The 13,459-nt window shown below is 45.2% G+C and overlaps 2 protein-coding genes across 8 annotated transcripts in view; one reads left to right on the forward strand and one right to left on the reverse strand.

Annotated features, from left to right (window-relative positions):
- Positions 1-13,459, forward strand: part of CYFIP2 (cytoplasmic FMR1 interacting protein 2) — a 53,439-nt gene that overhangs the window by 34,797 nt on the left and 5,183 nt on the right. For all 7 annotated transcript variants that reach the window (XM_027468114.3, XM_072023603.1, XM_038186293.2 and 4 more), the window contains exons 24-29: positions 2,884-3,027; positions 4,477-4,567; positions 5,262-5,392; positions 8,442-8,514; positions 9,036-9,130; positions 12,860-13,098. In XM_027468114.3, the coding sequence (XP_027323915.1) occupies positions 2,884-3,027; positions 4,477-4,567; positions 5,262-5,392; positions 8,442-8,514; positions 9,036-9,130; positions 12,860-13,098 (773 nt within the window). The remainder of the gene's footprint in view (positions 1-2,883; positions 3,028-4,476; positions 4,568-5,261; positions 5,393-8,441; positions 8,515-9,035; positions 9,131-12,859; positions 13,099-13,459) is intronic.
- The window catches only part of FNDC9 (fibronectin type III domain containing 9), a 35,362-nt gene that overhangs the window by 5,671 nt on the left and 16,232 nt on the right, over positions 1-13,459 (reverse strand). The window lies entirely within an intron of this gene.

Below are 13,459 nucleotides of genomic sequence, written 5' to 3' on the forward strand. Positions count from 1 at the left end.
AGTGCTCCGAGGCATTCCTAATAACCTCACTAGCTCCCAAAGCAATGTGGGACCTTTCCTACATGCTCCCATGCTTTCCTCTTATGTCCCAAGAGATCTGGGACACTGGGAGCTCTGCCCACTGCTACAAATCCCAACCTGCCTGCACACCCAGCCTCCCGGCCCCCAAACCTGCCTGTTTGGCCCCAAACCAAAGCTGGGGCAAACCTCTTCAGTGTCCTCAGTGGCTGTTGCTCCTGTGAACAGCAAAACCTCCCAATAGTCTGTGAGATTGGGGCTTTGCTCCTGCTCTCTGAGGGGGTGGCAGCAGCCACCCAGCACGGGGGAGTGAGCCGTGCTGCACAACCACCTTGTATGTTCAGCTGGTTTCTCTTAAAATACACCCTGGTGTCATTTTTTACATCCTACAGTCTTTTACCCAAGCTGTGTATCTCACCCTTAAATGGAGTTATATTTTAATTGTTCACAAGGTATTATTATTAGATGCAAGCCTGCTGCTGATGCACTGTGTGGCTCTGCGGAGAGCTCAACAAACCTACCTCATCTCACAGACAGGCGGGGATGAATCATCCTGCTCGTCTGCAGCCAGTGCACATCCCAAAACGATCCTCTCCTCATCAAGCTTATTGCTGGGACCCCCACTTGAAGGAAAAGTCAGCTTCAGAGCTGCTCTCCAGCCCCATTATCCCACTGCTAGGCAGGAGGCTGCATGGCAGCACCAGACGCTCGATGCCCGTGCAGCAAAATATCAGCCCCATTACAGGGAAAATGTGACCAGTTCCTCCATGACTGGGTACTGGTCACATCCCAGCTCAGGGACCACTGCACATGCAGAGCACCGTTTCCTAGCTGTGGAGCAGAAAAGGGGCTTCTAGAAGTGAGTACTGATTCATGAGCCTACTGAAATGGGGATATTTATCCCCCCCGGGTCTCTGTTGTCTGCAGGGGCTGTGCTGGGGCTATGGCCGTGACTCTGCATGGAGGTGCCAGCCCTTGGGCACTTGTTGCAGGCTGGGCGTCACCTGGTGGTTAAACAAGCATGCTTCTCAAAACAGAAGCTATTGCTGTTTTCTACTCGTATCAGTGTGTGTATCTTGTGGCTTTGGATCACGCCTTAACAGACAGATTTTTACAGCCTTGGATATCTAAGGATGCAGGTAGAAGCCTAAGCAGGATATTCAAAAGCAGATCTCCTAACAGGACTTGGCATTGAAGGAGCTCTGAAAGTCGGCTTCTATCTGCCTAAATCTATTTTAAACTCTGGCCCTTAGTTATTCATGAGATGGGAGAGAAAGTTTATGCACGTTGTGAATGAATGCAAAGCAGAGCCTACAAGGTTGCCTTTCTATACCTAAAAGTATTGATGCACAGGATAGAGTAGAAGGGTTTTGTTATTTATCTACCAGGGCCAGGAGGTGAAGTTCTGTTTCACAGAATGTAGGGGACTCTCTAACTTTGTCTTCTTTCTGCTAGCTGTTTCAGAGAGCGCCTGTGAATCATAGTAGGTGATACATCCCTGGAACAAAGCAACAGGGCTGTAACAAAATGAGGAACAATTAATTAATTGATTAAAGCAACTGCCAAGTCTATGAAAGTGCCATCAGTGCATCAGTCAGCAGAAATTCTGTAACTGCAAGCAAAAGAACACACTTTCCTGGTGCTTAGCAAATGACTCCCCTTTGTAACTCGTTAGGCGTTTTGTGTAAGTCCCAAGGAAGTGAGCAAGAAGTGGAGGACGAGCTGGGTGTACGACAGCTGTGGGATGCCAGCTCCCTGCTGCGTGAGGATGCAGCACACCTCCGGCATGCCATGCTCATGTCAGAAGCGCAACCAGCCGTGCACGGCATGCTTGGGATACAATTTAGTTCCAGAATACATGAGCCGGGGGTATCCGTATTTTGCTGGAAGGGGCACTGCACGCCTGAGGCTCCTCAAGCTCATGCTTGGTGCTGTTTACTGAAGCCGTGGTTGTTCCAGATCGCGTGGGGGAGGCTGCAGCCCTTCCCTGCTAGGGCTGAGTCACGGTGCCAGCACTTCTCTTGCAGAGCCCAAGCTGAGCATGCACTGCCTCAGCTAAAACTCATTTTCTTTTTTTTTTTTTTCCTTCTGATCACACAAGTGAATTAATTCCCACTTCTCCTTTCCTTACACCAAATGGATCCAAAAAATGTTCTAATGACCAAAAATTGCAGTAATTCCCTGCTGCTATCGTTCTAACATGGTACTGACAAATTACGCTCCTGGAAATCACCTCCTGTTTTCTGCTGCTAAAAATTTTCTGGGGGCCAGAGCGCCAAGGGTGTTCCCTAGACAAAAGCCAGATTCTTCCCCTTTTTCTCAGTCACACGTGGATGTCTTAAGTACATGTAGGGTTCATGGGGTGTGGAAAGGATCATTTCTGTGTCTCTTCCCACTGCTCTTAGGCTCAGATGCTGGAATTCCTACTTTTCTTAGTATTTCTTATTTGAAGCGAGTGCCAATAGGAGGGGAAAAAAATCTCTCCTGTTATCTGTGTATAATGCTTTCAATTTTAGCACAGAAGAATTTGAGTTTGAAGAAACAAAAGGCCAGTGAACTGAAATCTTTGACTGGGAATATATGGGAGAGCAAATTACCTGGGAAATGAAAGCGGTGTTGGTTACACAGCATGATAATAAACCTTGTGATGTGACAATTTGTTCAGACTCAAATATATTTGACTGCACGGAAACAAAAGCAATCTCTTCGTGCCACAAGAAGTCTTACAATAAATTTCTTACAGGGATTTTTATTTCTCCTGCTTTTCTTAAAAATTATTTCAAGTGTTGGAGCCTAATACTAAGATAAGAGAATTACTTACAGGTCCTGTAAATGCTAACTGTCATTGTGCTTCTAACTTCTCAGCCTCTCAACATTGCCTACAGTCACATCTACAGCTCCTACCGCAATTTCGTGGGGCCGCCTCATTTCAAGACGATCTGCAGGCTCCTTGGCTATCAAGGGATCGCAGTGGTCATGGAGGAGCTGTTGAAGATCGTCAAGAGCCTGGTAATTGTGACCCTAACCCTGGCGATGGAGAAACCCTGATGCCTTGAGAGGGTTAGGTCAGGCAGTCAGCCTGGGCTTTGGGCCCTGGTTCAGGGTGTTCAAATCTGTTCGTAGTCTTCCCACTGTCTTGAAGTGCTGCCCAGATCTGGGCGTACTGGTGCGTGCATTTTGCTCTGCTAAAAGCCACCAAGAGGTGATCAAGGGGATGTGGTGCTCGTCCCCACTGCCCCTCAGCACCACTTGTGCTGCAGCCTGGAGACCTCCAAGACGCATGCTGGTGCTCAGCAGTGGCACGAAAGCCTCTGTCTCACCGCTTTTTGATACCCTTGGGGACCTGCGGGGAGGTAGAGAGCAGGACACAAAACTGATGAAAAAGGCTTTAAGAAAATTCCTGCTGTAGGTGAGTTCTTATGAGTTCAAGCCATATGGCCGTTTCCATCAGACACTCAGGTGGCCAGTAGCTCCATCTGCTTTGTAGTTCCCTCGGAAGAGAGATGTGATATCCACAGGGAAACACTCCCTAAGGGTGCTAGTAATACAGAGCACTAACAAGGCAGGAGGGGGTATGCAAAAATGTACAATTTTTCAGGTCACGCTTTTCTACCAAAAAACCTGCTTTACTGGAAAGAAGACTTTAACTCATTATAAATATTTAAATTCTGCTTTGGCTGCAATAATGTCATTCTGAATGTGTCTAGCAAAGCAATATAGGACTGAAAATCTCCAGCATATATCCAGTTTCTCTACGGTAAAGTACTGTAGCTATTGACGATGTAATTTATGTCACTTAGTTGAAAATGCTGTAGCTGGTGTGCGAGATCAGACAGCATTCCGTGCCAAGACAGAGATCTTGCATTTGACTAAATTGTGTTTAGCACATAATCCCATATAATGTGTCTACAGGATGCAGGTATATAATTCCAAATGACAGCAAGCTTTTCTAACTAAGAAATATATTTCACTCTTGTCCGTGTTAGTTCAAAACATCCAATCCGCAGAAACTTGCTCTACGTGCATGTAAATTATTTATTTATTTAAACTCTCAGTATCTAGTGATCATTCATCAGGTGGAAAGAGCATTTCCTGTGCTGTGGAATTACTCCTCTGGCAGCTCTGGTCAAATGTTCTGTGGGTTAGGAGCATAAGCCCTGCTGGATCCAAGACTGAGCCTTGTTTGGATTTCAGCTGCAAACAACGCAAACACAGCAAGCTGTATTTTGAAGTTCAAAATCCAGGCAACCATGATTTATTCTTTGGGAGGAAGCAGTAAAATCTCCGTGCACTTGGGCTGGATTTTCTGTCTGGGTGAAATCCAAACGAAGCAAGCTCTTCTTAGACTCCAGTTTCACCGTTTGTTGTCAGACATGGCCCTAGTCACAAGCTGTCCTCTTTAAAACCTGTGCCAGGAGAAGCCATCCTTAGAGTTTAACCTCCCTTTGTCTCTGACAGCTGCAAGGCACCATCCTGCAGTATGTGAAGACTCTGATAGAAGTAATGCCCAAGATTTGCCGCTTGCCAAGACACGAATACGGCTCTCCAGGTGGGTGCTACAGAGAGATGCATAATGCTTTGAGCAAGAGCTCGCCCACGTGTTTGTGCAGCATTAACTCAGGCACCAACCAGTAATTAAACAAGGATTGGCACCTGGGTGCAGCTTCCAGCCCTGTCTCCCTGGAACAAACCTCCAGCTGGTTTGCTGTTGACACTGGAACATGTATGGAAAACTTTTCCAGGAAATTTCCTGTTAGAAATTTCTCTTCAACACACGGGTGATTCATAAGGGAACATCTGCTGGTAGTTTAACTTTTGTTTTCAGGACTTTTTTAAAGCTTTTGTTACTGTGGGGTCACTTTCATTTATTTTTTTCAAAAGCTCTGCTTAGTTGCTGTGAAGATTTTTTTGCTGCATGGCTGCAGTCTGCAGTTGATCCGGATGGGGAACTCTGTTATACATGAACCAGCACAAGGACAGCCACGACAGCCTGGAATCTTTTTTCCTCTGATTAGGAAATGCAAGGCCTTCATATGAATTACTCCTTATTTCCCAAGGGTTAGTGAAAGCAGGATGAGACCCTGCATGCTAGCTCTCCCCAGCACTGATCTGTCTATCCGTTTAGCAGTCACGGCTTGCAGTTCGTGATGTAGGACACACCGGGCACTGACTGTCCTTTAATCCAAGTCACTGGAGGAGGCTTTGGCTCTCACTTTTCTGACTGTCCTTCCTTGTCTTTTAAGGCATCCTGGAGTTTTTCCACCACCAGCTGAAGGACATCATTGAGTACGCAGAGCTGAAGACTGATGTGTTCCAGAGCCTCAGAGAAGTGGGCAATGCCATTCTCTTCTGCCTCCTTATTGAGCAGGCTTTGGTAAGGCAAAACCCCCTGCACCAACAGACTGTACTTGAATTTGCCAGCTCAAGAGTATTGGTTCTCTAACAGAAGAGTTTGGGAAAATTACCAGCTTTTTGTGTGCTCAGGGTCTCTCTAGGGCTGTGTTACTGGGATCCATGGGGATGATTTGCATTGGTGCTGTGTCACTGACATCTGGGATTGCTCAAGGAGAATCTGAATACTGGAAGATCTAGATTTAATTCTTGGACCCAAAGCTACCCCATGTTTGTCCTTCTGAGAAATAAAAACAACTGGGGCTTATTTCTAGATTGTAAGCTCCTTGGGGCAGGGATTGTTACTATATATATTTATATATATGTATAAATATACATACATACTCATACAGTGAGGAGCAGATTTGAGCCCTTTGCTTTTTTGGGGTGCCAGTGCAAAGGAAAAACTGATTGGTCCTAATGATGTTAAGGATAAAGCAATCCAACAGGAAGGAAATCTCAGAGCGGATGATCCTGTGATATTTCCTATGACTTAATCTTCACCAAAACTTAGCTAGAGTGATAACCTGGTATTTCCCCTTGCCCAAGTGTCTTACACCTGCAAAAGACTCTCAGCCTCTTAGCTCCTTTCTGACTTGATTGAGCTGGTGTGGGATAAAGGCTGGGGCTGAATGCATGTCGGAGCCAACTGAGGAGTGTTGAACAGGTTTGCATTATCATGCATATGTCAGAATGGTATTGACAGAGTTTTATCAGGTCTTAAGGATTCTTTTTAGAAAGGGTTCTCTAGCGCAAAATGGGATTTCCAAGCAAAGCCATACATTTCCGTTCAGAGTGAAAACAGAAGAAAGTTCAAAGATTCCAAGTTTATTCAACCATAGAATACCAGGAAAACTGAGAATCTCTGCATATCCTCAAAAAGGATATGTCTGCCCTTGCCCTCACATTTTAAGCCCAGCTATAGAGCCTTCTAGTTGCTAATATGGTGCATCACACACATTCAGAGAGCAGCAGTTGTGTAAGGTTAAGAAAACCAGAGAGATATCACCTAGCAGCTTGGCTTTATTTAATTGAATGACCAGAGTTGCCAACAGTATCCTGGCAGTTTCTATCCCTTTTGTGGCTTTGTCATTGCTCTTGGCTGTTCTGTGTTGAATTTTATGCTAGATGTATTACATTTGCCTTTTATGTCCCATCTTCCAAATTGATATTTAAGGGACATGTGATGGTTTCTTCTAGCAATGTTTCAATGGAGTGCAAAAACATTCCTCCTGTTTTTGCCAGTTCCAGGAGCTGTACGTTGGCAATATAATGACATTTTAGAATAGCATAAAATAAGGGACACAGTGAGAATTTGGGGGTCCTTTTAGGAAGGCTGCCCATCAAATTCCACATCTGCCCACCTTCCATGCCAGCAAAGTCCTTGGACTCTCTGATCCTCGTTTTTTCCACACAGAAATTGATTCAGAATATAAAGCAGTTTTGCATACAGCAGGCACTGGTTCTTGCTTGCTGGAGGGTTGTCAGATGCTTGGAGACACTGTGCAACGAGATCTTTCCTCTAATGGAGCCCCTGTGCTGGAGGCACAATTGCTTTTACGGTGCAGTTATCTTCATAGCTGTCAGTCTAATCTAAGGCTGGTGGTATTTGCTGGCAGAGACTGCTCTAGGGAAGATTAGCAGTCTGCTCTGTTCTGTACCCTTTTTACTGTTTAAATTTGAGGGATGAGGTGTTGCTTGGGACTAAATTTCTAAGAGGAATTCTTACTCTCAGGTAATGGGCCTTGGGGAGAAAATCTCCCATGACTGATTTTAGGACAGATATTAGGTGAATGCAGGCTGCAAAACCAGAAAATACTCTCTTTATCAGAGGGAAAGAGCAGTGAAAGAACATTCATCTAGGGAGGAAGAGCGCTTTGCAAACAGAATAACAAAGGCGATACGCACGCTCTAGTGGCACCAACACCTCTATGCCCAAGGAGGGACCCCGTGCTGTTCCTCTCCCTCCAGCACTGTCACAGACTGCACTCGCACAAACACGCTCCCATGCCAGCATCCATGACGCCAGTACAGCCTCCTGCAGCTCCATGCCACTCTGTCCCCTCCCTCTGGGCTGGAAGATGGGGTACCCACCCGCGCATCCCAAGCAGACCCAGCTGAGTCATTCCATCTGGCCCTGAAAATCTTTGCTGCTCTGTCATGACCTCCTCTCGAGTGTGTCTAAATCCCTATGGTAAGCTCAGAACTGAAAGCATGTCCTAGAACTAGAGTTTCACAGGAGCAAACTAATGCCGTGTCGTGACGCAATGCCTCTGTGTCGAACAGCTTTGGTTTTCCTTGCTGCTGTTTCCCATTGCAGACTCGTATATGATGTATTGTCAGCCATCGCTCCTCAGTCTCCACCTTCCTACTTCCAGGTTTCTCCTCCTTGTGCTTCTATGTTTGGGATTATTTTTTCTCTAGTGCATTGGCATGCATCCTCTCAGGTGGCATCTCATGATGTTATTGCTCTCTGGACTTCTGTACTATTCTCCCCAGGGCCTGTACCACTGGGATTTTGGTTGGATAGCACTGGCTGTGAACACCATACAAACAAACAAACAATTTCAGCCAATATATTACATACCTATTTGCAATGGAGCCATGCATCAGTGTATTTTACATGTACACATCCTAGAATAACTAAGCCAAAGGGTAATTCCTACCTGGGCATACTCAGTAAAAACAACAGTTACAACAAGGGGTAAGATAAAACAGATCTCTATGGCCTTTATCCCCCCTTACTTGCAGTATTAGTAAGTGGACCAGAAAACAAAATGAGGCTCTGGCCTTGCATAGGCATAAGGTAAATTGAGTTATAAAAAGTTCCTAGCTTAATCTGAGAGCTGTTTCTTCCAGTTTTAGTTCATTTAGATTCAAACTATTGGATTTATTAGTGAGCTGGGTTGGATTTGACTAGGTGCTGTAGATGTGATTGGGTTGTTGAATTGTTGCCCAGACCCCTGAGCCATACAATCACCCCCTATAGGTGTTTTTTTAACTTACTGTATCTTTCTTTCTTCCTGCCTCAGTCCCAGGAAGAAGTTTGTGATTTGCTGCATGCTGCTCCCTTCCAAAATATTTTGCCCAGGGTCTACATCAAAGGTAAGAAGCTCAGAGGGCAGCAGTGGACAGACTCAAAGGTCTCTGTCAAGAGCCCTTTCTCTCCCATTTCTGCCGAGGATCAGTTCTGGCCCTGCTTCCCCCTCTAAGCATATCTATTTAGATAGTGGATACAGCCAAAAGTCAGGTGGAAACAAATGCCAACAGTGCATTTTCTGTAGCCTAGTTACAGACTGAAACCTTTGTCAGTTTGGGGGTTCCTTTCAACTTCTAAAGCCATTTTGCAGCCTCTTTGGAGAATGACAGCATGAAATGTCCATCTCAACAGGAGTGATCAGTAACAGGGACATGCTTTTGGACATGTGTGATTAAGCTGCTGCTGAGACTGCGATCGCACATCCCGCCCTTCTCTGCATCACTGGTCCCCTCATTTGCTGTTGGTTTGGCTCATTGATCCAAAGTCTCATTGGATGGTTGCTGGGGGGCAGCTCTGAGCAAACTCGGCGGAAATTGCGGGTCTCCACTTCCTCCTCTCATTTCACTGTTTGCTGCTCGCTTGACAGAAGGAGAACGCTTGGAGGTGCGCATGAAGCGTCTCGAAGCCAAGTATGCCCCACTTCACCTGGTTCCCTTAATAGAGAGGCTGGGCACTCCGCAGGTAAGGATTTCATTGAAAGGGATGGCTGTTGAAAATTCATAGCAGTCCCCACGTGGCCTGTTTGGCCTTGGGAAAGTGATCCTTTACTTAGTGATCCTTTACTTATTTATTTATTCCAAAATGCCAATCGGACAAGAAAATCAGAATCCTTGCCCTAGCGGACACATCAAAGGGAAATTTGTGAGCAGGTCCAGAGGTGGTGCGTTGCTGCCTCCGGTCTCGAGTGCTGGCAGGGAGCTGTAATGCAAGAGTGTGAGAAGCCAGCTCTGAATATGGACAGCTTTGAAACCCTCTTTCCTCTCCGTTTTTAAAAAGATGGAGAATTGTTGGGATGGTTCATGGGGAAACATCGCAGGGCTGTCCCTGGCTTAATCAATTGCTGTCACTTTTGGGGATCCCATTTTAGGACTGCCTTGTGGTATATTTTTAAGCTCATCCCTGTCAAGGAATACATCTGAGAATGGTTTCCCTCCTAGCACGTGCTTAGAGCTTCGGCACATGCTTAAAATTACAGCTCCATTTAAGTGTTGTCTTGAGGTGGGGTCTTAGCTTGAAAAAAAAATAATCTATGTTGTGCAAAAATTGAGTACTGCTGAAATTATCCCAGTGGATTGATCAATGTACTGAGCATGATTTGAGTCCCACTGATACCAGTAGCCAAAATTCCACTGCCCAGTTAGTGGAGTTAATAGGATAAAAGTCATTGTGTTAAATAAATCAACACCCTTTTTCTGTAATCTTCTGCTGAAGGAATGGAACAAATGCTCAGTTGTATGAGGTGACAGATCGAAGGCAGGCAGAAAGTTACTAATTTTGTCTCATTTTTATAATGGATCAAGGATATTTAGAACTTTGCTTCATTGAAAATCATATGAAACAAAGAAACTGGCCGGATAACTGAGAGCTTTGTCTTACTTTATAGACAGTTCTCTCACGTCCCCATTGGCTTCCTTTCAAAGGAGACACTCGAGAAAAAGAATTCACCTCTGTGTTTTTGTGTCTTTGTGTTGGTCTTTCTCTCTCTCCTTCTTTCCATGCAAAACCATCATTGAACTCTGCTATTAGAGTCCACTTGTTGCTTATCCTCGCCATAGTTATGATGATGAAAACAAAGGGTATTTCATGTCCCGCTAAGAATTAATTTTTCCGTAAACCATTCCCACATTCACCACACGGGTACAGTTGAGTACCAGAACTTTTTGAGCTCAGGCGTAAATGAACACAAGAATGACTTTCTGTAGGTGCCTCCATAGCTTCTAGCTTGCTCCTGGAAATGCAGTTTTGGACACAGGCCATACAGGGTTTTTCCTGCAGAATGCATAAGTGCCTTAGAGCAATTGTCCAGAATCTGAGCAGAAGTTGGCTGCTGCCAAAGGTGTCCCTCTGCACATAATTACCTGCTGTGAAGGGTCTGAGCCAAATGCTGCAAGTTAGTGGGGATCTTTCCCAGCAGTCTTGTAGCTTTGGGTACGGCTCTGGCAAGTTTGCAATTAACAAACTGTAGAAGGGGTATGGCATAACTGAGTCTGTGCAACGACAGGAAAACTGTCAGTGAGTACGTGGTAAATATTCTGCACTGGAAATCCATAAGTATCTGTTTGATAGGTGATTCATAAAGAACCAGGGGGGTCATAGTGGTTGGTTAAAGGAATCATCTCCCTTTTAATGCTGAGTAGATATTTGGCAAGGGATTTTCAAAAGTGCTTCGTCAATTAATTTTTTCATTGGAAGTAATGGGAGTCTTTCTCGTTTGAAGACACAAGGGAATAGCTGAGCTAGCACAGTGGCATCCCTTGACAGTTTATCCTCAGATCACCCTTCCTCTCTTTATCGTAGAAGTCAGTGAAACCCCAGGCAGATTTGGCAAAAGACCAATAACTGTCCAGCTGCCTTCTCCACTTTAAAAATCTACCAAATGAGAGTAGTGCTATGTCAAAGACTGGTCTTAGGGAGGTGAATTTTAGAACCAAATTCTGCCTGCAAGTGTGAGTGGTATCACTTTTTTTTTTTTTTTTTTGAAAACTAGATACATCCTTTCCTAGATGGTCATTTCTGAAGAAAGCTTACTAAGATCATTGGGCTAGTTCTTTCAAAAATATCTGTTTTATCACTGCACCTTAGCAAACAGTAATGCTAACATTTAATTTACATGTGAACTGGCTTTACTTCTGTTGTGTCCCCATTTTGCCGTCACAGACTACTGTGTGCAGACACTAATGTTTATCTATTATTAGAGTTTGCAGCAGGTGAGGAGAAAAAGTGTAAGTACAGCCTTTAGCTATAAAAACATACCGGATGAAATAAATCCTTACTTGCTAAGAAAACACGTGCCGTGAAACTCAGGTGATAATTATTCCTGAGTTTAACAAATCTAGAGATCCCAGACTCAATCTGTCCTCTGTAGAGCAATACAGTGTTCCCCTGATATTTGCCAGTAGTTAAATATTAATTGCTCCAAGGTTCCCGGAACGTCCTTGGAATTGTGGCAAAAGCAGGAATTGTAGCACTTTCAATAGCTACCAAACTAAAAATGCTTTAGGTTAATACCAGCATAAACCAATAGTCAGGAAAAATAATATATGCACACTCAGATATTATTTTTTCTTTGTGCAGAAGAAGGAATACCCACATAAACTGAGCAAAATTCATGTTCTTAATGTCTAGCTGGGACATATGCCTGTGCTTTTTACCTGAGCCTCCGTTGTGATTCTGGTCAGGATAACTGATTTTTTATAGGCATTAGGCAGATTGCTGAAAATGGAGCAAATGCTTAAAAACTACCTGAAGCTCCGGGAAGTGCTCTAGGATAGGCGGGGGGTCGCTAAGTGTCACGCTTGCTCTGCATGCTGCCGCCAAAGCAGTGAAATAGGTAAAAGGCTCTGCCTGCACAGACAGAGCCCCGTGGCTGTCACCCATCCAACGGGGTGAGCTGGAGCCTCCTACCTCCACAGCCACCGGCACGACTCTGACAGCACTTGGCTGTTCTGTTTCCCATGGTATTTTTGGCTGCACTGCAAGAAGTCAGTAATGGCATGTGGGGCAGCAAAGAGGACATCAGGGCAGTCAGCAAACTCCACGCTCCATCCAGTGGAGCCATTCCAGATTTGTTTGTGGAAATTTGAGTGGAGACATCACAGAAATTCTATGCATGTGGAAAGCTTCACAGCTGGAAAAAAATGATTATTTGACTTTCTTATAAACCACAGGTTTTCCAGTATTAAGGTTCCAGTGGCTTCTCATCTTCCTCAGAGCTTTTCAACCCTAACTGCAAAGGAACTCAAGGAAGTTGTAGCCTATCTGTGTTTTAGAGATGATGGTAATGCCCTGGGAAGGAAAATGTCTGTGTTCTCTCCTGTTTCATTTTCATAATCTGCAAAAATCATGAAATTAAGCCTGGCAACATCGAGCAGTGCTCACATAACAGAACAGCATGCTAGCAGAATTAGGGATCGGTATTTCTGATCAGAGTTTGGCCTTCAGCTTTTGCTTCCTGATACGTAGTTATTCCAAAGATACTCAGCTTGCTGAAATATAATTGAGCACAATAGTAAGTCATCTTCTATTTGAGGGTTGAGCCACTTCTGATGGGGAGTGGCAGAGGAGCAACCATCAGAGGTAAGGGTGGATCTTGCACGGGATATGCCAGGGAGACGAGGAATCGTTAAGTCCAGCAGGAGGGTTCATCTGTATTACATTGTCACTTGTTTCTTTGGTTCGCCTCCTTCTCAGCAAATAGCTATCGCCCGGGAAGGTGACTTGCTGACGAAGGAGCGGCTGTGCTGCGGGTTATCCATGTTCGAGGTGATCCTGACGCGAATTAGGAGCTACCTGCAGGACCCGATCTGGCGAGGACCCCCCCCGACGAACGGGGTCATGCATGTGGACGAATGCGTGGAGTTTCACCGCCTCTGGAGCGCGATGCAGTTTGTGTACTGCATCCCCGTGGGCACGAATGAGTTCACTGCAGAGTGAGTGTCCAAGGCTCTGCCCTTAGCACCGCTCATGAGGTAGCGGGGTGAGACAGCCCCTGGGATGCCCTCAGCTGCAGCAGTTGCCTCAGCCAGCAGAGATGTAGAGGGAGAACATGGGGACCTCGGGACAGGACTTTGTTGTGCATAGACATAAAGAGATGCCCAAAAAGCTTCCCCTCGGAACAGATGGGGAGAAGAAGAGCAATACAAAGTGGCATGCCCAAGGTAACATGGAGAAGAAAATGGGTAGATGGGTACAACCCAAGTCAGAGGCAAGGTCCTCATCCATCGTGCTAGGTGAAGCACCATGCGCTGGTCCTGATGTAATTCCGCAGGTCTCCCTGAGTTTTTCTCTAGG

This window comes from Anas platyrhynchos, chromosome 14 (genome assembly GCF_047663525.1).
Source record: "Anas platyrhynchos isolate ZD024472 breed Pekin duck chromosome 14, IASCAAS_PekinDuck_T2T, whole genome shotgun sequence".
Classification (NCBI taxonomy): domain Eukaryota; kingdom Metazoa; phylum Chordata; class Aves; order Anseriformes; family Anatidae; genus Anas; species Anas platyrhynchos.